Source organism: Pristiophorus japonicus, chromosome 15 (assembly GCF_044704955.1).
Source record: "Pristiophorus japonicus isolate sPriJap1 chromosome 15, sPriJap1.hap1, whole genome shotgun sequence".
NCBI lineage: Eukaryota > Metazoa > Chordata > Chondrichthyes > Pristiophoridae > Pristiophorus > Pristiophorus japonicus.
The window spans coordinates 115,622,495-115,649,825 of NC_091991.1; the positions used below are offsets into that span (position 1 = coordinate 115,622,495).

Here is a 27,331-nt window from a genome sequence, read left to right on the forward strand (position 1 = left end):
TATTTCTTCCGGACCCTCAATTCATTCCTTTGCTGTGATCCCACAAGCTGTCCTGCTGTCACTGTGATTGAGGGAGAGAGATAGCAATGGGTAGGCCTGAACTGGGAGAAAATCAAACAAATTGCACAAAATGTCTTGAGTTTTGAACGTTGAGTAAAATATGAATTTGATTTACAGCAGCATGGAGAAAGGGTGATTTGAGGGGCGGCTGCGAATTGTGGTATCAGACCAAGACCGCTCCTGGATGGTATGTGTTGGAGCTGGTGTCGGAGAACGAGCAGAGGTGAGGGGTCAACATCGTTCCTACTGGAAGCAGCAGCACAAAGATTGACAGATGACGTCACAGGGCATTGGCAGAGGCCAGTCAATACTGTGAGACAATGGAAGGTACGTTTGGTGTGAGATCTGGAGTGGGAGGTTCAATAAGGGAGTCAAGGGTTATAGAGAGCGGGCGGGGAAGTGGAGTTGAGGCCAAGATCAGATCAGCCATGATCTTATTGAATGGTGGAGCAGGCTCGAGGGGCCAAATGGCCTACTCCTGCTCCTATTTCTTATGTTCTAATAAGGTTCAATCCCATCATTGAAACATTTCAAAAACATTCTTCCTGGTGAAGTCCATCAATAACTCTATCTAGACATAAATGTTTGTGCAGGCTCCTGTATAATGTCTCAGTTCACTGTTGGTTTGATGACAGTTTTTCTTCATCTCCATCTCATGTAGCATGATATGACTCTGTAGTTTCATTGGTGACCCTCAGAGACCAACCTGGAACTCCCTGCCCTGAGAATCCCCGGCCTTTCTGGCGATTCCAGCTGTAAGTTTGGTACGAGTCCTCCGGGAACCCCCTCCTTAATACCTGGATACACCAGCCATCTATTGAGGATTCCGGGATGACCTTGTAGGGATGGAGCCTCCACCTGCTCCCCCAGGGTCTTTAGTACAAGGAGAGCTGGGCTGGGAAGGGGTGCGGGGGATACTGGGGCTCCCTAAGCCAGGACAGGAGTTCTCAGGGAGTGTACATAACCTACCTGTTCTAAATTGATGTGAGGTATCTGGCAGTAAAGGCAAACAAAGCCTGTCCATGTCAGCAGGGTAACGGGTGAACATTGTCCCTAATGCATGACCCGTATAAATCCAGTGAGCCAGAGGTGAATGAATGGCAGAGCTGGTGACCAGTATGAATGAGAAAGAAAGATCTTGCATCAATACAGTGATTTACCACATTCCCAAGGCCTCCCAAAGTGCTTCATGACTATTACTTTCCTGAATTGTAGTCACAGTTATCTAGAAAAACACAATAGCTGACTTGTACACAGCAAGATCCCACGAGCAGTAAAGGAGATGAATATTGAGAAGACCAAAGCCATTGTCTTTGGTCCCCGCCACATACTGCGTTCCCTAGCCATCGACTCCACCCCTCTCCCTAGCATCTGTCTGAGACTGAACCAGACTGTTCGCAACCTAGGCGTCACATTTGATCCAAAATAAGCTTCCGGCCACATATCTGCGGCATTACTAAAACCGCCTATTTCCACCTCTGTAACATTGCCTGCCTCCGCCCCTGACTCTGCTCATCTGCTCTGAAATCACTATCCATGCCTTTGTTACCTCTAGACTTTACTGCTCCAATGCACTCCTGGCTGGCCTCCCACATTCTACCCTATGTAAAATTGAGGTCATCCAAAACTCGGCAGCCTATGTCCTAACTTGCACCAATTCCCGCTCGCCAACCGACATTGGCTCCCGGTTAAGCAACGCCTTGATTTCAAAACTCTCATCTTTGTTTATTATTTAAATGGAGAAAGATTGTAAAGTGCCGCAGTACAGCGGGACCTGGGGGTACTTGTGCATGAAACACAAAAGGTTAGTTTGCAGGTACAGCAAGTGATCAGGAAGGCCAACGGGGATGGAGTATAAAAGCAGGGAAGTCTTGCTACAGCTATACAGGGTATTGGTGAGGCTACACCTGGAATAATGTGTGCATTTTGGTTTCCATATTTATGAAAGGATATACTTACTTTGGAGGCAGTGCAGAGAAGGTTCACTAGGTTGATTCCGGAGATGAGGGGGTTGACTTATGAGGAAAGGTTGAGTAGATTGGACCTCTACTCATTGGAATTCAGAAGAATGAGAGGTGATCTTATCGAAACGTATAAGATTATGAGAGGGCTTGACAAGGTGGATGTAGAGAGGTTGTTTCCACTGATAGGGGAGACTAGAACTAGAGGGCATAATCTTTGAATAAGGGGCCGCCCATTTAAAACTGAGATGAGGAGAAAGTTCGTCTCTCAGAGGGTTGTGCATCTGTGGAATTCGCTGCCTCAGAGAGCTGTGGAAGCTGATCAGCCATGATCGTATTAAATGGCGGAGCTGACTCGAGGGGCCGTATGGCCTACTCCTGCTCCTAATTCTTATGCTTATGTTTACAAATCCCTCCATGATGTCGCCCCCCCCCAACCCCACCCCATCTCTGTAATCTCCTCCAGCCCCACAACCCTCTCGAGATGTCTGCGCTCCTCAAATTCTGCCCTCTTGAGCATCCCTGATTATAATCACTCAACCATTGGTGGCCGTGCCTTCAGCTGCCTGGGCCCCAAGTTCTGAAACTCCCTCCCTAAACCTCTCCGTCTCTCTTTCCTCCTTTAGGACTCTCCTTAAAACCTACCTCTTTGACCAAGCTTTTGGACATCTGCCGTAATTTCTTCTTATGTGGCTAGGTGTCAAATTTATTTGTTTTGTCTTAAAACCCTCCTGTGAAGGGCCTTGGGACGTTTTACTAAGTTAAAGGTGCTATATAAATACAAGTTGTTGTTGTTAAATTATGGGGCTGTTTGAGGGGGGAATGCTGGCCAGGGCACTGGGGGAATGCTCACTCCTCTTCCAATAGTGCCGTAGGATCTACCTGCACCAACGCAGAGCAGCGATGAAAGAAGCCAATGGAATATTGAACTACAGGGCATAACAGAGTACAAATCAGAGGAAGTCGTGATTAAACAGCACAGGGTTCTGGTCAGACCACATCTCGAGTCCGGTTCTGATTGTTGAGAAATGGGAGACCTTCAAGGGCTGGAGGCAGTGCAGAGAAGAGCCACAAACCTGATTCCCCAGGTTCAGGGGTCTGAGTTATGGGGAAAGACTTGGGGCATCTGAGGGGTGACCTTATAGAGATGTATCAGATAGTGAAGGAAATGGAATAAGTCAATTCAGAATATTACTTTAAGTTAAATGGTTAGAGTAGGACAAGTAGGGTTCACTGGTTCAAACTGGTAAAAGGTCATTTTGGGATTGATATCAGGAAATTCTTCTTCACACAAAGGCTGAACCAGACTGTTTGCAACCTTGGTGTCCTATTTGACTCTGAAATGAGCTACCGACCACATATACGCACCACCACTAAGACCACCTATTTCCACCTCCGTGACATTGCCCGTCTCCGCCCCTTGCCTCAGCTCATCTGATGCTGAAACCCTCATCCATGCCTTTGTTACCTCTAGACTTGAGCATTCCAATGCACCCCGGCTGGATTCCACATTCTACACTACGTAAAGTTGAGGTGATCCAAAATTCTGCTGCATGTGTCCTAACTCGCAACAAGTCCCGCTCACCCATCACCCCTGTGCTCGCTGACCTACATTGGCTCCCGGTTAAGCAATGCCTCGATTAAAACATTCTCATTCTTATTTCCAAATCACTCCCAGGCCTCGCCCCCTCCCCATCTCTGTAATCTTCTCCAGCCCCACAACCCTCCGAGATATCTGCGCTCCTCTAATTCTGGCCTCTTGAGCATCCCTGATTTTAATCGGTGGCCATACCTTCAGCTGCCAAGGCCCTAAGCTCTGGAATTTCCTCCCTAAACTTCGTGACCTCTCGACCTCTCACTCCTCCTTTAAGATGCTCCTTAAAACCTACCGCTTTCTGCCGTCATTTCTCCTTATGAGGCGCGGTGTCAAATTTTGTTTTATAACGCTCCTGTGAAGTGCCTTGGGACGTTTTACTACGTTAATGGCACTACATAAAAATAAGTTGTTGTTGTGATCAATGTGTGGAATAAACCTCCAGATAGAACAATAGAGGCAAAATCTCTGGATTCATTTAAAAACAATTCATGCTACAATGTGGGATGTTGAGCTCTCACCCATTTAGATGGGCTGAATGGTCATCCTTGTCTGTAATTATTTTGTGGTCAGGCAGATGGGGCCTCAGTTTAACATCACATCTGAAAGACAGCACCTTTGGCAATGCAGCACTCCCTCAGTACTGCACTAAAGTGTCAGCCTAGATTACGTGTTCAAGGGAGTGGGATTTGATCGCACGACCTTTTAACTCAGAGGAGAGTGCTGGCACAGTTGACACTTAAAAGAGCTTGAGCGAATGCCAGTTAGGAATGAATATTGACCTAAACTGAGAGCCCCAAAAAATGCCTGAATGTGGCCCTTCTTGGTTTTTGAGGGCAAGGACCTGAGTTTATCCCAGTTTGTCCCTGCATTCTGCACATGTATAAAGCTATGCTCCACGTTCTGCCTTCAGCTGGTGTCCCATCAATAGCTTCCCTTTCATCGTGGTGCCTGGGGTTTGTGAGTGGCAGACATCATCATCATCATTATCATAGGCGGTCCCTCGAAATGAGGATGACTTGCTTCCACGCCAAAAATGGATGAGTTCACAGGTGTTTCATTGAAGGACCCGAACTACATCCTCAAGGGTGGAAGATGCCTGTGCATGGATTTTTTTAACATGTGGTGGCCGTTGCACACCAGCCACCACACGGGCTTGACAGAGCTAGGTCTTGGTCCACCTTGGCATATGTTTTTGCCTTCAGGGGAAAGCTCACTCTATCGCTGTCAGTGAGCACTGGTTAGTGGCCTTCCTTTAACGCGACTCATTGGATTCATAATACCAGCTTTGGTCGCTCGACTTTGTTGAGCCTCATTTGCCAAATGGCCGCTGAGAGTCCAGATCTTCATTCCTCGCCATGTCTTGTGTGCTTTTTAGGTATTTGGATCAACAGATATCGGAAGCAGCTGGTAAAGTCCATCAGCGGGCCCTTTCTGGAGACAATAATCCATTACATGAAGAGGCAGGGTCTGATCGGTGATGAAGAAGTCAGTCAGATCCAGGAACTGAGTGGCCCATCGGACAAAGTGAAGGCAGTCATCGATGTTCTAGCTGGCAAAGGGAACTCAGCCTCCGAATCACTGCAGACCTTTATAGAGACCACAAACTCACAGCTGTACCTTTTGATTACTGTTTACGGTAAGATGTTTTTATTGAATGTGAACGGTCCCTGTTTTCCCCCCTCTGTTCTCCCCTGGGTCACAGAGCCTTAGAAGGCTGATCTGAGGCACCCAGCGGTGCACGTCACATCCGAGGGGCCTGCTGCTGGGAGGGCTTGTCCTCAGCTCCGTACCTCTCCACAGCAACCTAGGAAGGCAGCAAAAGGGGGCCTTGAACCTGTGGACATCGGGACAATTCCCTTCCATCCCACACTCACAGGAGGAGGGAGGCAGGTTGGAGAATGGCAGAGGAACAAGTGGAGAAGGGGGAGGAGGGGAGATGGGAAAGTGGTGTTGCAGTACACCCAACTCAGCATCGTTCTGAACACTGAATGGAGGCAACACGTGTACAAATAGCTAGCTTATAAATCAAAGGAGCGGCAATATCATTTAATAAAGTGCATCTTTTCCAGTTAAAGATTGTTTCGCTGGCAGAAATAATCACTGTATTTAGGACATGTGGACTAGGAGCTGGTTGGGTATCTTGACCGAGTCTTAGTTGCTCGACAGACCAGTGAAAGAGACAGCATTCTCTCAGACACAGCAGCCTGGACACTGCTTCATGCAGTGACACAAGGACCCTGGTTCTACAGGGAGTGAGTACTGCGATCCCTCACCCAATTGTGAGCCTGAGGTTGGCGGACTTGGAAAGAAACCCTTTAAATGTACCATTCGGAATTTCAGTCAGCAACTGGGCACTTCATTATTGGAGGAACTGGATCCCATTGATCCGCTGGCATCACATACCGCCCCTGATACTTAACAATAGATTGGTCCGCTTTTCATGATAAGTAGAAAAAAAAATCACTATCCATCACTTACATGGAAAATTATTATAATCACAGCTATCATATGAACAGAGAGCAAAACTTGATGCACCATTTTGGATGGCATGTCCTCCTCCTCACTCCTTTCTTCCTTCCCCTCCTCCTTCCCTCTGCTCCTTCTTCCCCCTTATTTCTCTCCTCCTCCCTCGTTTCCTCCACCATTCTCCAACCTGCCACCCTTTCCCTCTGAGTGTGGGATCAATGGAGTTGCCCTAAATAGTGGCTGACGTGTCTTGGGTTGGTTTGTTACTTGTGTGGTGGGTCAGCGGGTCCGCATTTCATTCTCTCTCCTGTTCTTGTTTAAAGAGCCGATGATACAGAAGCACATGGAAGTTCTGCAGAGCAAGTTCGGGAGTGGGAATGAAGTTTGTGACAAGCTCTCCCTGGAAGGGCGCACCAACCTGCTGCTGATCGACGGGCTGACGGACATCCAACAGAAGGAGCATGACGTTATGCAAACTGAGGCCACCAGAGGGATGAAGAACAGCCCGAGACACACTCCACTGGACAGGCTTTTCCTGCCCCTTTCCAAGGTCAATATCCCGCCACGCATTTCAGTCACAGTCGGGGTGGCCGGAATCGGGAAGAGCACACTGGTGAAAATCTTGGTGTACAAATGGCTGAAGGGCGAGCTGTACAGTGATGTCACTTTCATATTCCCCTTCATGTTCCGGGAGCTGAACTCCTTTGAAAGGATCTCTGCAGAGAAACTGGTCAAGCTGACCTTCCCCCACATTGCCGAGACCAAAGACATCCTGAACGGGACGGCGAAGGTGGTGCTGATCTTCGACGGGCTGGACGAGTTCAAGTACCCGCTGGAGTTTTCAAACTCCCAGACATGCACCGACCCAAAGAAAGACATCCAGATCGACAACTTGATCACCAACATCATACGGGGCAACATCTTCTCCCAGGCCACAGTCTGGATCACCTCCCGTCCCACAGCGGCGAGCCAGATCCCCGCGGGTCTTGTGGACAGAATGACGGAGCTCAGGGGCTTCGGGGAAGGGGAGATGAAGGATTTCTTGGAAACACTCTTTGAAGAGCGAGCGATGGCCACCCGGGTCTTTTCGCACATAAAGGCCCACAAGGCGCTGTACATAATGTGCTCGGTGCCGGCCTTTTGCCTGATGATCGGCCTGTCCCTTGCTTACTACCTCACAATCACTCACGACGCTCACAAGGCCGGCAGCTTCCCCAGAACCATGACGGAGATCTACACCTACTTCTTCAAGATGATTCTCAACGGGGACTGGCAGGAGAAGGAGCAGGAGGCGCTGAGGATTGACCAAGCCTTCAGCAACAACAAGAAGCTGATTGTTAACCTGAGCAGGCTGGCATTTTATGGGTTAATCAAACGCAGGTTTGTTTTCTATGAACAGGACATGAAGGCCTATGGCATCGACCTCACATCACTACAGGGAAGCTTGTGCACTCGGATCTTCGCCAAGGATGACTCCAATATCTGTACCGTGTACTACTTCACACACATCACCCTGCAGGAGTACCTGGCCGCCACTTACTATTACACGGCGGCCAAAAGGGCCATCTTTGACCTCTTCACCGAGAGCGCCGTGTCGTGGCCCAAGATCGGCTTCCACAATCATTTTAAGAATGCGGTCAGCAAGTCGCTGCAGTCGGAGGACGGCCACCTGGACATATTTGTACGCTTCCTCTCCGGCCTGCTGTCGCCTGAAGTGAACCGCCTGCTGCAGGGCCTGCTGCTGACCAAAGACGAGCACAATAGCTACCGGGCGTCCGTGGTGCACCACCTGCAGTGCTGCCTCAACACCGACTACGTCATCTCCTCCAGAACCGTCAATGTGGTGCACTGCCTGCACGAGCTGCAGCACACCGAGATCGCCAAAGGCGTGGCCGACGCGCTGCGGAGCGGGAGCCTGGCCGGCCGGCTGACCCCCATCAACTGCTCCGCCCTGGCCTACCTCCTGCAGGTCTCCGAGGAGTGCATGGAAGAGACCAACCTCTCCAACTGCCTGAGCTACAACATCTTCAAGAGCTTGCTCCCCCGCCTTCTGTACTGCCACAACCTCAGGTACTCGTCCTTTTGTGTGTGTGTGTGTGTGTCCGAACTCCATGGGTTCAGGCGTTGTTGCACCCCAACTAAAAGTGTCGGGGAACTGGAGCCAGCGGCTGAGGTCCGCCCTAGCCCAGCAGGGAATTGAGGCTGGGACCGCCCCTCCCCGCATCCATCCCCACCTCTTTCTCCCCGCCCCCCCCCCCCCCCCCCGCTCGAGGCTGGGACACCCTCCCCCCTCGAGGCTGGGACCACCCTCCCCCTCGAGGCTGAGAGCTCTCCTCCCCCTCGAGGCTGGGACACCCCCCCCTCGAGGTTGGGACCTCCCCCAAGGCTGGGGCCTTCCCCCCCCCTCCCCTTCCCGGTTGAGACCACACCCCCCCCTTGAGGCTGGGACCTCCCGCACCCCCCACCCAAGACTGCCCCCCCCCTCCTGAGGCTGGGACTCCTCCCCCCGAGGCTGGGACCTCTCCCCTTCCTTGAGGCTGGGCCCACTCCCATCCTTCAGGCTGAGACCCCTCCGCTGCCCCCTCGAGCTGGGACCCCTCCCCTCCCTCCCCTCAAGGCTGGAACCCCTCCCTCCATTCAAGGCTGGGACCCCTTCCTCTACCTCGAGGCTGGGAACCCCCCCCCTCCCTCGAGGCTGGAACCTGCCCCCCCCACACCCTTCCTGTATGATTCCCAGTCGCACAATGGGCTGCACTCACAGACCAGGGGGTGTGGGTACAGCTCCACACCCCCTGGGACACACAGAACTAGAACAAGAGATACTCTGACTGTGAGACTCCCATCGAGTGTCTTGGTGACTCATTAGAGCAGAGATGGTTAGGACGAGATTTAATAGGGGTGTTCAAGATTAGGAGGGATTTTGATTTTGATAAACTGTTTCCACTGGCAGGAGGGTCAGTAACCAGAAGACACAAATTTAAGGTGATTGGCAAAAGAAACAGAGGCGACATTAGGAAAAACATTTTACGCAGCGAGTTGCTGTGATCTGGAATGCGCTGCCTGAAAGGGTGGTGGAAGCAGATTCAATAGTAACATTGAAAAGGGAATTGGATAAATATTTAAAGGGAAAAATATTGCAGGGCAGTGGGGAAAGAGCGGGGGGATGAGACTAATTGATGTGCAAAATTGACTTTTCTATATCTGTTTGATTCTATGAAGAATGTTTAGAAGAATGTATCAGTCCAAAGCATTGCCTCCAGCCATGGTAATGTGATGAGGCCCAGTTTAACAGCTTGCTGTCTGTGTAATAACCTGTAGGATATACCACATGCTGAAAGCCTGTTTTAGTTTGTGGGCTGTTGTGGAATTACTCGCCATCAGATAATAACAGCATCACTGGAGGGCGTTGAGTATAGTGCTGGAGGAGCTTGCTGGCACAGGATGGGGTGACTATGAAAGGATTGGAGGACGAGGGTTTAATGTGTTGGTGGATAGGGAGCCAGTGTAGGTCAGCGAGGAGGTGGGTGAGCGGGTGATTGCACGGAACACAGTATGGGCAGCTGGAGTTTATGGAGGGTGGGAGGACAGAGAGAAGACGTGTGATAATTGAGTCTGAAGGTTACAAAGCATGTCTAGGGGCTTCAGTGAAAGAGTAACTGAGGTTGGGGAGGCAGGTGGGCAATATTATACAAATGGAAATAAGCAATCTTGGTGAAGGGCAGGGAGAGGATGTGGGTTGAACCTGGGCTCTGGGTCGAACAGGACATCAAAGTTTAGTCCAGTCCGGTCCCTCAGAGTGAAAGGCTGAAGAGGGGGCTGTCATCAGTAGCAAGGGAGCAGGGTCAATGGCTGGGGGCTTAAAGTGATAGTTCCAGAGTTCCTGTTATTCAACCGGAGGATTCATCCGTTTTGATGTTAATCAGGCAGTCTGAGAGCACAGGTGGAGAAATAGAGCTGAATGTCATCGGCAAACATGCAGTAACTGTCCCCATGTCAGATGATGATGAGGAACAGCAGGGGATCAAGGGTCGATCCTTCGGCACTAAAGACCAAGGGAGTGCTGCATTCTTGGAGGTCCTCTACTGAGAGGGTGCTGTATTGTTGGTGTTGAAGTGAGGGAGTGCTGCATTGTTGGTGCTGTACTGAGGAGTGCTGCATTGTTGATGTACTGCGGGAGTACTACATTGTTGGTGTTGCACTGTGGGAGTGCTGCATTGTTGGAGTTGTTGTATTTCGGGAGTGCTGCATTGTTGGAGGTGTACTGCGGAAGTGCTGCATTGTTGGAGGTGTACGGTAGGGGTGCTGCATTGTTGGAGTTGTACTGTGGGAATGCTGCATTGTTGGTGTACTGAGGGAGTGCTGCATTGTTGTTGGACTGAGGGAGTGCTGCATTGTTGGTGTCGGACTGAGGGAGTGCTGCATTGTTGGACTGAGAGAACGCTGCATTGTTGGTGTTGGACTGGGGAAGTACTGCAATGTTGTACTGAGGGAGTGCTGCATTGTTGGAGGTGTTGGGCTGAGAATTTGCTGCATTGTTGGAGGTGTTGGACTGAGGGAGTGCTGCATAGATGGAGTGAGGGAGTGCTGCATTGTTGCTGTTGTACTGATAGAGTGCTGCATTGCTGGAGGTGTTGGACTAAGGGAGTGCTGCATTGTTGGTGTTGGACTGAAGGAGTGCTGCATTATTGGTGTTGGTGTAGCGATTTGGGTAAAAATAAGCAGAGTGTGACAGGAAGGGACAGGGAGTTTAATGGAAGGTCAAAGCAGAGAATAATGGTTAAAAAAAATTAAAGGCTATTTATCTGAATGCATGCATTCATAACAAGATAGACAAACTAATGGCACAAAGAGAGATAAATGGGTTTGATCTTTACAGAGATGTGGTTGCAAGATGAAATAAACATAACAGAGGAAGTATTAAGGGGTTTAATAGTTTTGAAAGTGATTAAATCCCCAGGCCCAGATGAAATGTATCCCAGGCTGTTAAGAGAAGCAAAAGAGGAAATAGCAGAGGCTCTAACCATCATTTTCTAATCCTCTCTGGCTACAGGTGTGGTGCCAGAGGACTGGAGGACTGCTAACATTGTACCTTTGTTTAAAAAGGGAGAAATTACAGGCCAGTCAGCCTAACCTCAGTGGTGGGAAAATTATTGGAAAAACTCCTGAGGGACAGGATAAATCTTCATTTAGAAAGACACAAAATAATCAAGGACAGTCAGCATGGATTTGTTAAGGGAAGGTCGTGTTTGACTAACTTGATTGAATTTTTTGAGGAGGTAACAAAGAGGGTCGATGAGGGCAGCGTGTACGATGTAGTGTATATTGATTTTAGCAAAGCTTTTGATAATGTCCCACATGGTAGACTGGTCACGAACATAAAAACCCGTAGGATCCAAGGCAAAATGGCAAGTTGGATCCAAAATTGGCTCAGAGGCAGGAAGCAAAGGGTAATGATTGATGAGTGTTTTTGTGACTGGAGGCTGTTTCCAATGGGGTCCAGCAGGGCTCAGTACCCCTTACTTTTTGTAGTATATATCAGTGATTTAGACCTGAACGTAGGGAGTATGATTGAGAAGTTTGCAGATGATATTAAAATTGGTTGTGTGGTTGATAATGAAGAAGAAAGCTGCGGACTGCAGGAAGATATCAATGGACTGGTCAGGTGGGCAGAACCGTAACAAATGGAATTCAATCTGGAGAAGTGTGAGGTAATGCATTTGGAGAGGGCTAACAAGGCAAGGGAATACACATTAAATGGTAGGACACTGAAAAGTGCAGAGGAACAAAGGGACTTTGGAGTGCATGTCCACAAATCCCTGAAGGTAGAAGACCAGGTAGATAAGGTGGTTAAGAAGGCAAACGGAATACTTGCCTTTATTAGCCGAGGCATAGAATATAAGAGCAGTGAGATTATACGTGAACTGTATAAAACACTGATTAGGCCACAGCTAGAGTACTATGTGCAGTTCTGGTCACCACAAGATGTGATTGCACTAGAGAGGGTACAGAGGAGATTTATGAAGATGTTGCCTGAACTGGAGGATTTTAGCCATGAGAAACGATTAGAAAGGCTAGGTTTGTTTTCTTTGGAACAGTGGAGGCTGAGGGGAGACCTTATTGAGACGTATAAAATTATGAGGGGCCTAAATATAGTTAATAGGAAGGACTTATTTCCCTTAGCAGAGGGGTCAACAACCAGGGGGCATAGATTTAAAGTAATTGGTAAGAGGTTTAGAGGGGATTTGAGGGGATTTTTTTTCATCCAGAGGGTGTTGGGGGTCTGGAACTCACTGCCCGAAAGGGTGGTAGAGGCAGAAACCCTCACCACATTTACCCAAAGTACGTGGATGTGCACTTGAAGTGTCGTAACCCTCAGGGCTATGGACCAAAAGCTGGAAAGTGGGATTAGGCTGGGTAGCTCTTTGTCGGCCGGCGCGGACACGATGGACCAAAATGGCCTCCTTCCGTGCTGTAAATTTCTATAATTCTAAAGTGACCAAAGTTGGGAACTAAATGTTCCAGAGTACTTGACATTTTGAAAAGATAGGCAGAATGGTAAAGGAGAGGGACTAGCCCTGATAATAAAGGATGATATAAGGACAGTAAAGAGAAAGGAATCTTGGCTCGGAAGCTCAGGAAGTAGAATCAGTATGGGTGGAGGTAAGAAATAACATGGGGCAGATAACACTGGTGGGAATTGTGTATAGTCACCCTAACTGGAGCTATACCATTGGACAGAATATTAATCAAGAAATCATAGGAGCTTGTAATAAAGGTAATGCAATAATCGTGAGGACTTGAATCTTCATATAAACTGGACAAATCAAATTGGCAAATGTAGTCTGGAGGACGAGTTCATGGAATGCATTCGGGACAGTTTCCTAGAACAATACGTCATGGGATCAACTAGGGAACAGGCTATTTTTGATCTTGTATTGTGTAATGAGATAGAGTTAATTAGTAATCGCATAGTAAGCGATCCTCCGGGGCAGAGTGATCATAATATAGCGCATTTCAGCTTACGTTTGAGAGTGACTTGCCTCAGTCCAAAATTAAAGTCTGAAACTTAAATAAAGCCAATTACATAGGTATGAAGGGTGAGCTGGCTAAGGTAGATTGGAAAAATAGATTAAAAGATATGGCAGTAGGTAAGCAGTGGTTAGCATTTAAACAAATATTTTATAATTCTCAACAAAAATACATTCCATTGAGCAACAAAAATTCTATAGGAAAAGTGATCCATCCGTAGCTAACTAAAGAAGTTAAGGATAGCATTAGATTGAAAGAAGAAGCTTATAATGTTGCGAATAATAGTAGTAAGCCTGAGGATTGAGAGAGTTTCAGAAACCAGCAAAGGATGACCAAAATATTGGTAAGGGAAAAATAGAATGAGATAAAACTAGCAAGAAATATAGAAACAGACTGTAAGAGTTTCTACAAGTATATGAAAAGGAAGAGAATAGCAAAAGTAAACATTGGTCCCTTAGAGGCTGAGACAGGAGAAATTATTATGGGGAATAAGGAAAAGGCAGAAACATTAAACAAATATTTTGTATATGTCTTCATAGTAGAAGATGCAAAACGCATCCCTAAAATGGTGGGGAACCAAGGGTCTAATAAGGATGAGGAACTTCATGTAATTAATATAAGTAGAGAAAAAGTACTAGAGAAACTAATGGAACTAAAAGCCGACAAATCCTCTGGGCCTGACGACCGACATCCTAGGGTCTTAAAAGAGGTGGATGCAGAGATAGTGGATGTATTGGATTTGATCTTCCAAAATTCCCTAGATTCTAGAAGGGTCCCAGTGGATTAGAAGGTAACAATTCCGTTATTCAAGAAAGGAGGGAGAGAGAAAAGAGGGAACTACAGGCCAGTTAGCCTAACATCAGTGGTGGGGAAAATGCTGGAATCCATCGTTAAGGGCTCTTAGAAAATCATAACATGATTAGCCAGAGTCAGTATGGTTTTATGAAAGGGAAATCATATTTGACAAATGTGTTAGTTTTTTGAGGATGTAACTAGCAGGGTAGATAAAGGGGAACCAGTGGATGTAGTATATTTGGATTTCCAAAAGGCATTCAATAAGGTGCCACATAAAAGGTTATTCCACAAGGATTGGTTAATGGTCAGAAAACAGAGAGTAGGGATAAACGGGTCTTTTTCCAGTTGGCAGGCTGTAACTAGTGGGGTGCTGCAAGGATCAGTGCTGGGGCCCCAGCTATTTACAATCTATTTTAATGACCTAAATGAAAGGACCGAGTGTAATGTATCCAAGTTTGTTGACGATACAAAGCTAGGTGGGAAAGTAAGCTGTGAGGAGAACACAAAAAGTCTGCAAAGGGATATAGATATACTAAGTACGTGGGCAGTAAGGTGGCAGATGATGTATAATGTGAGAAATGTGAGGTTATTCACTTTGGTAGGAGGAATAGAAAAACAGAATATTTTTTAAATGTTGATGTTCAGAGAGATTTGGGTGTCCTCGTGCAAGAAAGACAGAAAGCTAGCGTGTAGATACAGCAAGCAATAAAGAAAGCAAATGATATGTTGTCCTTTATTGCAGGGTGGTTGGAGTATAAGAGTGAGGAAGTCTTGCTACAATTGTACAGGACCTTGGCGAGACCACACCTGGAGTACGGTGCACGGTTTTCGTTTCCTTATGTAAGGAAGGATATACTTGCCTCGGAAGTGGTACAACAAAGGTTCACTAGATTGATTCCTGGGATGAGAGGGTTGTCCTATGAGGAGAGATTGTGTAGAATGGGCCTATACCCTCTGGAGTTTAGAAGAATGAGAGGTGATCTCATTGAAATACACAAGATTCTGAAGGGATAGACAGGGTAGATGCTGAGAGGTTGTTTCACCTGGCAGGAGAGTCTAGAGCCAGGGGACACAGTCTCAGGATAAGCGGTAGACCATTGAAGACAGAGACAAGGAGGAATTTCTTCACTCAGAGGGTTGTGAACCTTTGGAATTCTCCACCCCAAAAGTCGTTGGGTATATTCAAGGCTGAGATAGGTAGATTTTTGGACTCTAGGGGAATCGAGGGATATGGAGATTGGGTGGGAAAATGGAGTTGAGGTCGATGATCAGGGGACGACAGTGGGATGAGGGCAGAGTTGGCTAAAGTAGACTGGGAACACAGACTAAACAGTGACACAATTGAGGAACAGTGGAGGACTTTTAAGGAGCTCTTTCATAGTGCTCAACAAAAATATATTCCAGTGAAAAGGAAGGGCGGTAAGAGAAGGGATAACCAGCCGTGGATAACCAAGGAAATAAAGGAGAGTATCAAATTAAAAACCAATGCGTATAAGGTGGCCAAGGTTAGTGGGAAAATAGAAGATTGGGAAAATTTTAAACGACAGCAAAGAATGATTAAGAAAGCAATAAAGAAAGGAAAGATAGATTACGAAAGTAAATTTGCGCAAAACATAAAAACACATAGTAAAAGCTTTTACCGATATATAAAACGGAAAAGAGTGACTAAAGTAAATGTTGGTCCCTTAAAAGATGAGAAGGGGGATTTAATAATGGGAAATGTGGAAATAGCTGAGACCTTAAACAATTATTTTGCTTCGGTCTTCACAGTGGAAGACACAGAAACCATGCCAAAAATTGCTGGTCATGGGAATGTGGGAAGGGAGGACCTTGAGACAATCACCATCACTAGGGGGGTAGTGCTGGACAGGCTAATGGATCTCAAGGTAGACAAGTCCCTTGGTCCTGATGTAAGGGGTATTAAAAGAGATGGCGGAAGTTATAGCAGATGCATTCGTTATAATCTACCAAAATTCTCTGGACTCTGGGGAGGTACCAGCGGATTGGAAAGCAGCTAATGTAATGCCTCTGTTTAAAAAAGGGGACAGACAAAAGGGTAACTATAGGCCGGTTAGTTTAACATCTGTAGTGGGGAAAATGCTTGAAGCTATCATTAAGGAAGAAATAGCGGACATCTAGATAGGAATAGTGCAATCAAGCAGACACAATATGGATTCATGAAGGGGAAATCATGTTTAACTAATTTATTGGAATTCTTTGAGGATATAACAAGCATGGTGGAAAGAGGTGTGCCGATGGATGTAGTGTATTTAGATTTCCAAAAGGCATTCAATAAGGTGCCACACAAAAGGTTACTACAGAAGATAAAGATACGCGGAGTCAGAGGAAATGTATTAGCATGGATAGAGAATTGGCTGGCTAACAGAAAGCAGAGAGTCGGGATAAATGGGTCCTTTTCGGGTTGGAAATCGGTGGTTAGTGGTGTGCCACAGGGATCGGTGCTGGGACCACAACTGTTTACAAATTACATAGATGACCTGGAAGAGGGGACAGAGTGTAGTGTAACAAAATTTGCAGATGACACAAAGATTAGTGGGAAAGCGGGTTGTGTAGAGGACACAGAGAGGCTGCAAAGAGATTTTGATCGATTAAGCGAATGGGCTAAGGTTTGGCAGATGGAATACAATGTCGGAAAATGTGAGGTCATCCACCTTGGAAAAAAAAACAATAAAAGGGAATATTATTTGAATGGGGAGAAATTACAACATGCTGCGGTGCAGAGGGACCTGGGGGTCCTTGTGCATGAAACTCTTTTGAGTTTACCTGCAAAACATAAAACATTAAGACCATGCCACCCGACCTGGGTGACACAAACAATTAGTTCAAGTGCCCCCTGAATACAGGGGTGGGATAGAGCCTCCAGTCTCCCATCCAAGTACTAATCAGGCCTGACTCTGCTTAGCTTTCCAGATCAGATGAGAGCAGGCATTCTCAGACTAGTATGGCCATAGGCTCCCAAAAAGTTAGTTTGCAGGTGCAGCAGGTAATCAGGAAGGCGAATGGAATGTTGGTCTTCATTGCGAGAGGGATGGAGGACAAAAGCAGTGAGGTCCTGCTGCAACTGTACAGGGTATTGGTGAGGCTGCACCTGGAGTACTGCATGCAGTTTTGGTCACCTTACTTAAGGAAGGATATACTAGCTTTGGAGGGGGATAGAGACGATTCACTAGGCTGATTCCGGAGATGAGGGGGTTACCTTATGATGATAGATTGAGTAGACTGGGTCTTTACTTGTTGGAGTTCAGAAGGATGAGGGGTGATCTTATAGAAACATTTAAAATAATGAAAGGGATCGACAAGATAGAGGCAGAGAGGTTGTTTCCACTGGTCAGGGAGACTCGAACTAGGGGGCACAGCCTCAAAATACGGGGGAGCCAATTTAAAACTGAGTTGAGAAGGAATTTCTTCTCCCAGAGGGTTGTGAATCTGTGGAATTCTCTGCCCAAGGAAGCAGTTGAGGCTAGCTCATTGAATGTATTCAAATCACAGATCGATAGATTTTTAACCAATAAGGGAATTAAGGGATATGGGGAGCGGGCGGGTAAGTGGAGCTGAGTCCACGGCCAGATCAGCCATGATCTTGTTGAATGGCGGAGCAGGCTCGAGGGGCTAGATGGCCTACTCCTGTTCCTAATTCTTATGTTTTTACTGAGGGAGTGCTGCATTGTTGGAGCAGATAGACTGACGGGAGGGTCTGCATTGTTGTAGTGGTTTTCACTGAGGGTGTGCTGCATTACTCGAGGTGCTGCTTTTTGGGCGAGATATTGTCCCTGATGTTCCTCGGGTGATGACCTTGGTGGTTACCCTGACTCCGTGGAGTTTGTGGAGTCAGTGGGAGGGTTCCTCATTAGCCTGGGACAGGCGGGTGCAAACAATACTGTGGGCATATCCCTGGTACCCGCCTGCCCCACGCCCTGGAACCCGCCTGTGTGCTTGCCCTCAGAGGGGGGGAAGGGGGGTTTGCTCAGATTCCAATACCCACCTTCGACTTGTGTCAACTTCACAGCAAATGACAAGTAAGAGCCGCAAGCTATGAGCCTCTGAATACTTGGATATCCAGTGATACCCTGAACAATGCTCAGCTCAGCATAAAGGTGTTGCGTTTTATTTATTTTCTAAAGGCTGGAAAACAACCAGTTCAAAGACAACGTGATGGATCTACTGGGGAGCTTGCTGAGTGCGAAGGACTGTCAGATTCAAAAGATTAGGTAAGTCTGTCTCTTAAATTCTTCCAATTGTGTTACTAGATTAGGATCCTGGGATGTTTTCTACACTAAAAAAGTGCTATGAAAATGCAAACTCTTGTATTAGGTACTGTTACACAATCTAATTCCCACTCAAGGCAGGGTACAACACACCGCAAACAACACACTGCAGACAGCTTCTTCTTTTTCTTCTTCTTAGGCGGTCCCTTGTATCGACGATAACCTGCTTCCTCGCCAAAAAGGGATGAGTTCACAGGTGTTTCAATGAAGGACCTGATATTCCGGATTCTGAACTACATCCTGAAGGGTGGAAGATGCCTGTGCGTGGATATTTTTAACGTGGGGTGGCCATTGCACACCAGCCACCACAAGGGCTTGACAGAGCTAGGTCTTGGTCCAGTAGCAAGGATTACCCAAGACGACTGGAGACCAGCTCTGCTGCATGGACCTAGTGCACACACACATTGCAGTGTGGGCTGGCCCTTGCTGCCCCTGGGCCCTCGCCTCTCCTGGGCCCCGATCACGTCGCTCTGCAATCTCTCGCCGCTCCTGCTGTATCTACCCATGCTCCAATCAGCGACCTGGGTTATGGTGGCATCCAATCCAGTTGCCCACCTCACTGCCGTTGCCCACCTGCACCGCAGACAGCACACTGCAGCATCACACTTTGTATAAAACATAAAATCACAATGAAAATATCTTAAATAAATACAAAAACAGAAAGAAAGCCAATCAATCCCTGCTGGTATTCCTAACAGATTAACATAGTTCCTGTACTTATAGGGAAGAGCATAACTAGGGGCCATCATTATAAGATAATCACCAATAAATCAAATAGGGAATTCAGAAGAAACTTCTTTACCCAGAGAGTGGTGAGAATGTGGAATTCACTACCACAAGGAGTGGTTGAACCAAATAGTATAGATGCATTTAAGGGAGCTAGATAAGCAAATGAGGGAGAAGGGAATAGAGGGTTATGCTGATTGGGTTGTATGAGGAAAGATGGGAGGAAGCTTGAGTGGAGCATAAACACCGGCATGGACTGGTTGGATGGCCTGTTTCTGTGCTGTATATGCTATTTCATTCTATGTTATAGTGACAATTTGTAGACATTTCAATAGTCAATTGGTGCACCACCAACTTCCTATCAGATTACCTTGATGCATTTAATAACACTGATAACCCAATTCCTATTGCTGGGCTGGGAGTGTAGTAGGAGTTTAGGATGGGCTTGGAGTGTAATGGGTGTTGGGACTGGGCTGGTACAGCATGGGTTAGATACAGAATAAAGCTCCCTCTACACTGTGCCGTCAATCCGTCGGAACACCAGTCCATTACAGTGCCCCGACTGTACATAAGAACATAATAAATAGGTGTAGGAGCAGGCCATTTGGCCCTTTCAGCCTGCTCCACCATTCAATAAGATCATGGCTGATCTTCCACCTCAACTTTCCTCCCAATCCCAATATCCTTTGATTCCTTAATATCCAAAAATCGAGTGATCTCAGCTTGGGATATGCTCAAAGATTCCGCATCCACAGCCCTCTGGGGTAGGGAATTCCAAACATTCATAACACTATGACTGAAGAAATTTCTCCTCATCTCAGTCCTAAATGGCTGACTCCTTATCCTGAGACTATGCTCCCCAGTTGTAGACACTCCAGCCAGGTGAATCAGCGTCTCAGCATCTACCCTGTCAATCCCCTTCTGAATCATCTTTGTTTCAATGAGATCACCTCTCCTAAACTCCAGAAAGTATCTCCATTCTACACAATCTCTCGTCATAGGACAACCCTCTCATCCCAGGAATCAATCTCATGAACCTTTGTTGTACTCCCTCTAAGACAAGTATATCCTTCATTAGGTATGGAGACCAAGGGGCTGAAATTCGATAACCGTTGCAAAGATGGGACTATCTGCACCCGGCACAGAGGTGCCACCCCGGCAGCGAAATTGGGGTTACCGGCCCCGAGAGGAAGTGGAGTGCAATGTTGCATGCTCCACTTCCTCTTGGGGGCGGGACCTGGGTGCTAACCGTGGGAATTTTCCAGCGATACGCGAGCGCAGCGTAGCGTTGGCGGGAGCACAGGGCCCTCCCCTTCCATTAAAGGGGCGGGCACGTTGCAAACCCTGCAATGTGGCAAGGTGCCACCGCTTCACCATCGGGGAGTGGGGTGCCATGGCAGCACAGACCCCGCAGATTGGAAAAGGCAAGGCCCCGACCGGTAAGTCGGCCATGCCGCACCTCCCCTTTAATTTTCGCCCCGCATCGCCCGTGGCAACCTCACTCGGAGCTACCGAATTTTCGCTCTGGGGCGATTTGCACCTCTGCTAACTCCCGCAGAATTTCGCGGGAGGCGGTAGTGGCCCTGTGTGAGAAATTGTTAGCGTCCCCAGGGGGCGCTAATGATGGTGCAAATTTCTCCCCCAAGACTGTAAATGATTCTCCAGGTGTGGTCCACCAAGGCCCTGTACAATTGCAGCAAGACTTCCTTTCTCTTGTACTCCAACCCCCTGGCAATAAAGGCCAATGTACCATTTGCCTTCCCAATTGCTTGCAGTCTCTGCATGCAAACTTTCTATGTTTCTTATACAAGGACACCAAATCCCGCCAAACACCAAAATTGAATAGTTCTCCACCATTTCAAAAAATATTCTGTTTTCCTATTCTCCCTACCAAAGTGAATAACCTCACCTTTCACCACATTATACTCTGTCTGCCACCTTTTAACCTGTCTATATCCCTTTGCAGACTTTGTGTCCTCCTCCACAGCTTACGTTCCCACCCAGCTTTGTATTGTCGGAACTCTTGGAAACATTACTCTCAGTTCCTTCATCTACGTAATTAATATAGATTGTAAATAGCTGAGGGCCCCAACACTGATCCTTGCAGCACCCCACTAGTTACAGCCTGCCAACCTAAAAATGACCTGTTTATTCCTGCTCTGTTTTCTGTCCTTCAACTAATCCTGCATCTATGCTAATATATTACTCCCAACCACATGAGTTCTTATCTTGTGTAACAACCTTTCGTGTGGCACCTTACTGAATGCCTTTTGAAAATCCCCTATACCTACTGGTTCCCCTTTATCTACCCTGCTGATTACATCCTCAAAAAACTTTAATAAATTTGTCAAACACGATTTCCCTTTTATAAAAACCATGTTGACTCTGCTTAATGATATTATGATTTTCTAAGTTCCCTGTTACCACTTCCTTATAAATGGATTTTCCCAATGACTGATGTCAGGCTAACTGACCTGTAGTTCCCTGTTTTCTCTCATCAGGGAGTTGGGAATGGGGTGGGAGAACAGTGGGAGTTGGGAGGTTGGAGCCAATATCTGAGACGTGCACAGCTGACAGTGGTTGCTGCATTAACCCAGGTAATGGATGTTGTTTGTTTTGAGCAGTTTGGCTGAAAACCTAATCAGCAACAAAGGGGCGAAGGCGATTGCTCGATCACTGATGGTGAACAGGACCCTGGCAGCGTTAGAGTGAGTATTTTTACGCTGTGCTCTTCAGGATGATTTCCTTCACATGCTTTCATCACTCCACAACTGCTTGTTATTCCCAACAGCCTCAGGAGCAATTCGATTGGCCCCAGAGGAGCGAAAGCATTCGCCGACGCCTTGAAAATAAACCAGGGCCTGGTCTCACTGAAGTAAGTGATTACATCGGATACACAGCACAGAAACAGGCCATTCGGCTCAACCTATCCATGTCGGCGTCTATCCTCCACTCCTCCTGTCTTTCCTCATCCAACCCTATCAGCAACACCTTCTATTTCCTTCTCCCTCATATGCCTACCTATCGTCCCCTTAAATGCATCACCTCAACCACTCCCTGTGGTAGCGAGTTCCACATTCTCATCATTGCCAGGTTTCTTCTGAATTCCCTATTTTTTGCTGACTATCTTGTATTGATGACTTCTCTTTTAACTCTTCTCCACATGTGAAAACACTCTCTCTGTCTACTTTATAAAAACCTTTCATCATTTTAAAGATCTCTATTAGGTCACCCTGTCATGTATCTTACATTATTATATATATAACTGTATCCTAACATGCTATACATGACTGTAATAAGATATGACCTGTAACCACCAGCATACCTTACCACCAGGGGTGCACTTGCAAGAGACAGGTATTTAAGGACAGGTCTCAGGCAAGTGCAGCATTCCAGAGCTGTGAAATAAAGGCGCAGGTCCAGAGTGACCTTGACTTCACTACATGCCTCGTGTGAATCTGTACTGAGGGGACAGGACTTTACAGTGGCGACGAGTTACGGGATTATAGAATCCACAGAATGGCGAACAACGGATCAGATGAAAAGTACAATGCTGGAGACAATTGGGAGGACTTTATAGAAAGGCTCCAGCAAAGCTTTGTAACCAAAGACTGGTTAGGAGTCGACAAAGCAGACAAGAGAAGAGCCCATCTCTTGACCAGCTGTGGCTCGAAAACATACGCTTTAATGAAGGATCTGCTGGCACCCGAGAAACCAGCAAGCAAGTCATTTGAAGAATTGAGCACACTGGTAAGAGACCACCTGAAGCCAGCGAGCAGCCTACACATGGCCAGACACAGGTTCTACAACTACAGGCACTGTGTGGGCCAGAGCATACCCGACTTCGTGGCGGAACTTTGGAGATTGGCTAGTTTATGTGAGTTCTCCGATGAATTGAGGAGAGAAATGCTGAGAGACTTTTTCATTGAAGGAATAGGCCACGCAGGCATATTCTGAAAGCTCATAGAGACCAAGAACCTGACCTTAGAGGCAGCAGCACTGGTTGCACAGACATTCTTGGCAGGGGAAGAAGAAACAAGGTTGATTTACAATGCAGGTACGACAACTAATGAAATATCGGAACAAGGAGTTCACAGCATGAAACAAGCTGCTACCCCCACATACAGACAAAAGCGGGAGAGCAGGCCCCCCACAGCAGGCAGTGGTGCCAGAAGCCATCAAGGGCCACAGGAACGGCCGTTCACACCTCATCAACCCACAATGCGAGCAATCAACTACAACCTGAGAGAAGCTCGAGAGATCAGCCAGACGCAGCTCATTCTTTGGAAACAATGGAAGCGGTCTGTGCTGGAGGTGTGGGGGTGGGCACTTGTCAAGGGGATGTCGATTTCAGCAGGCTGTTTGCAGCAACTGTGAATATACAGGGTATTTGGCCCGCATATGCAATAAAACGGCAGCTCGGCTGGTATACGAATCGGATGGGTTGGAAAGCGGACCAGAAGACAGTGGGGACAGTACCCGGGACACCGATGTACAGCGGGTCAACACGATCAATGGCCGCTGCTCCTACAACAGGACGCCTCCAATAATGATGAGGGTCCTACTCAACGGGATACCCGTCAACATAGAGCTGGATACGGGAGCGAGTCAATCTCTCATGGGTGCTCAACAATTTGAACAACTGTGGCCACATAAAAGAGACAGACCAAAACTCACAAGGGTCGACACTAAACTAAGGACCTATACCAAAGAAATCGTACCAGTCCTCGGCAGCGCCATGCTCTCCGTCACACACAAAGGGACAGTGAACCGACTTCCCCTGTGCATTGTCCCCGGAGAACCCCCAGCACTGCTGGGGAGAAGCTGGCTGGCAAAATTAAACTGGAAATGGGATGATGTCCATGCCATGTCGTTAGAGGAACAGACCTCCTACTCAATAGTTATAAAGCGATTTGAACATCTCTTTCAAAGGGGCCAAAGTCAAAATCTACATCACACAGGATGCTAGACTGGTCCATCACAAGGCCAGAGCTGTACCCTATGTGATGAGGGAAAAGATTGAACACGAACTAGACAGGCTTCTGCGGGAAGGCATTATATCACCTGTAGAATTTAGCGACTGGGCAAGTCCCATCGTCCCAGTCATGAAGCCTGATGGATCCGTATGAATCTGTGGGGACTACAAATCTACCATAAACAGAGTCTCCCTACAGGACCAGTACCCGCTGCCCAGAGCGGAGGACTTATTTGCCACATTGGCTGGAGGTAAACTTTTCTCAAAATTAGACCTCACATCTGCGTATATGATGCAAGAATTGACCGAGGAATCCAAGCTACTCACCACCATCAACACACATCGAGGCCTTTTCATGTATAATCGATGCCCATTCGGCAACAGGTCGGAAGCTGCCATATTCCAGAGCAACATGGAGAGTCTGCTCAAGTCCATCCCGGGGACGATTGTATTTCAAGACGACATATTTATCACGGGCAGGGACACCGACTCCCATCTCCGTAATTTGGAGGAAGTACTAAAGCGGTTGGATCGGGTAGGCCTACGAGTTAAGAAATCCAAGTGCCTGTTTCTAGCACCCGAGGTTGAATTTTTGGGCAGAAGGATTGCCGCTGATGGAATCAGCCCAACAGAGTCCAAAACAGAAGCAATTCGCCTGGCACCCAGGCCCCGGAATGTCTCAGAATTGCGTGCCTTTCTCAGGCTACTCAATTACTTTGGGAACTTTATGCAGAACTTAAGCATGCTGCTGGAGCCTCTCCAATTGCTACTCAGGAAGGGGTGCGATTGGTATTGAGGGGACGCCCAGGAACGCGTCTTCAATAAGGCATGCAACCTTCTGTGTTCCAACAGTGTTTTTACTTTCTTTGATCCAGGTAAAAAGCTAGTTCTCACATGCGATGCGTCAGCGTATGGGGTCGGGTGCGTTTTACAACATGTCAATAGTGCGGGCAAATTACAACCCATAGCTTATGTCTCCAGGTCACTTTCGCGGGCGGAACGCGGGTACGGAATAGTAGAGAAGGAAGCGCTCGCGTGCGTGTACGGTGTCAAAAAGATGCACCAATACCTTTTCGGGGCCAAGTTCGCGTTAGAAACCGACCACAAGCCCCTCACGTCCCTCCTATCCAAGAGCAAGGCAATAAACGCCAATACCTCAGCGCGAATTCAACGGTGGGCACTCATGCTGGCGTCCTACGACTATACCATGTGGCACAGACAACTGTGCCGATGTGCTCAGCAGGCTACCCCTGGCGACCACGGACGGGTCTGACGAACAGGACTGTGAGATAGTCATGTCAATCAATGCCTTTGAGTCCACAGATTCGCCCATGACGGCTCGCCAAATCAGAGCCTGGATGGCCAGCGATCCCACGTTATCCTTCGTAAAAAGATGTGTCCTAACCAGTGACTGGGCAGAGGCTCGCGATGCCTGCCCCGAGGAATTCAAACCTTTTCACAGGTGCATGCATGAGCTATCACTACAAGCGGACTGCCTGATGTGGGGCAGCCGAGTAGTCATGCCTCTGCGAGGCAGAGAGGCATTTGTCCGGGAGCTCCACCGCGAGCACCCGGGGATCGTTCTCATGAAGGCCATAGCCAGATCCCACGTCTGGTGGCCTGGTATTGACGCGGACTTGGAGCTCTGCGTCCAAAGGTGCACCATTTGTGCCCAACTCAGCAATGCCCCCCTGAGCCCCTGGCCTACCAAACCGTGGTCGCGGGTGCACGTAGACTATGCGGGCCCATTCATGGGCAAAAAGTTCCTCATAGTTATAGATGCATTTTCAAAGTGGATCGAATGCACCATTTTAAACTTGAGCACAACCTCCACCACTGTGGAGAGCCTCGCAACCATGTTTGCAACGCACGGAATCGCTGACATATTGGTCAGTGACAATGGTCCATGCTTCACCAGCGCAGAATTCCAAGATTTTTTAATTGACCACGGCATAAATCATGTCAAAACGGCACCGTTCAAGCTGACCTCCAACGGCCAGGCGGAGAGAGCAATGCAAATCATTAAACAAGGCATGCTTAATATCCAAGGTCCAACGCTGCAGGGTCACCTGTCACGACTGCTGCTGGCATACAGATCCTGTCCGCACTCACTGACTGGGACTCCTCCCCCTCCCCCCCCCCCCGCTACTGTTGATGAAAAGGACTTTAAAAACAAGGTTCTCATTAATCCTCCCAGACATGCACAAAATCGTTGAGGCAAAGCGCCGTAAGCTGACTGAGTACCATGACAGAAATTCGAGGGGGAGATGGAATGAGATAGGGGATAAAGTGTTTGTACTAAACTATGGCAGGAGTCCCAAATGGCTTGCAGGGACAGTAACGGGCAAGGAAGGAAACAGGCTACTGGTAGTACAAATGGACAATGGCAAAACCTGCCGGAGGCATGTAGACCAAGTCAAAAGCAGATTTACCAACAACGCTGCGGAACCAGAGGCAGACTACAATGTGGAACTCGCACCACACCTGGTGGACAGACAGAGGGAACAACCTGAGGAAAGGGCAATCCCAACAGACAGCCCAGGCGAGTCAACAACAATCACACCAATCGAAACAGACAGCCCAGATGAGTTACCAGCAACCACACCCAAAGAAAAACAGACACCAAGGCAAACAACTGAACCACAACTCAGACGCTCCACGCGAGAGCATAGACCACCTAAGTGACTGAACCTATAAAGACAATAAGACCTTGGGGGAGGGTGATGTCATGTATCTTACATTATTATATATATAAAACTGTATCCTAACATGCTATACATGACTGTAATAAGATATGACCTGTAACCACCAGCATAGCTTACCACCAAGGGTGCACTTGCAAGAGACAGGTATATAAGGACAGGTTTCAGGCAAGTGCAGCATTCCAGAGCTGTGAAATAAAAGTGCAGGTCCACAGTGACCTTGACTTCACTACATGCCTCGTGTGAATCTGTACTGAGGGGACACGACTTTACACACCCCTCAGCCTTCTCTTTTTAAGAGAAAAGAGACCCAGCCTGTTCATCCTTTCCTGATAGGTATAACCTCGCAGTTCTGGTATCATTTTTGTAAATCTCTTTTGCACCCTTTCCAGTGCCTTTATCACTAAAGAAAAAGTACTCGGAAAACTAATGTGACTAAAGGTGGACAAATCCCCTGGACCCGATGGGACTAAAGGTGGACAAGTCCCCTGGACCTGATGGGACTAAAGGTGGACAAGTCCCCTGGACCTGATGGGACTAATGGTGGACAAATCCCCTGGACCCGATGGGTCTAAAGGTGGACAAATCCCCTGGACCTGTTGGGACTAAAGGTGGACAAGTCCCCTGGACCTGTTGGGACTAAAGGTGGACAAGTCCCCTGGACCTGTTGGGACTAAAGGTGGACAAGTCCCCTGGACCTGATGACCTGCATCCTAGGGTCTTAAAAGTCCTTT

General features: G+C 47.6%; 1 protein-coding gene across 1 annotated transcript in view; it reads left to right on the forward strand.

Moving 5' to 3' along the window:
- Positions 1-360: 360 nt before the first annotated feature.
- Positions 361-27,331, forward strand: part of nlrc3 (NLR family, CARD domain containing 3) — a 55,542-nt gene continuing 28,571 nt past the window's right edge. The window contains exons 1-6 of the mRNA XM_070900866.1: positions 361-387; positions 4,994-5,254; positions 6,408-8,154; positions 18,051-18,137; positions 21,545-21,628; positions 21,712-21,795. Of these exons, the coding sequence (XP_070756967.1) occupies positions 381-387; positions 4,994-5,254; positions 6,408-8,154; positions 18,051-18,137; positions 21,545-21,628; positions 21,712-21,795 (2,270 nt within the window). The 5' untranslated portion in view covers positions 361-380. The remainder of the gene's footprint in view (positions 388-4,993; positions 5,255-6,407; positions 8,155-18,050; positions 18,138-21,544; positions 21,629-21,711; positions 21,796-27,331) is intronic.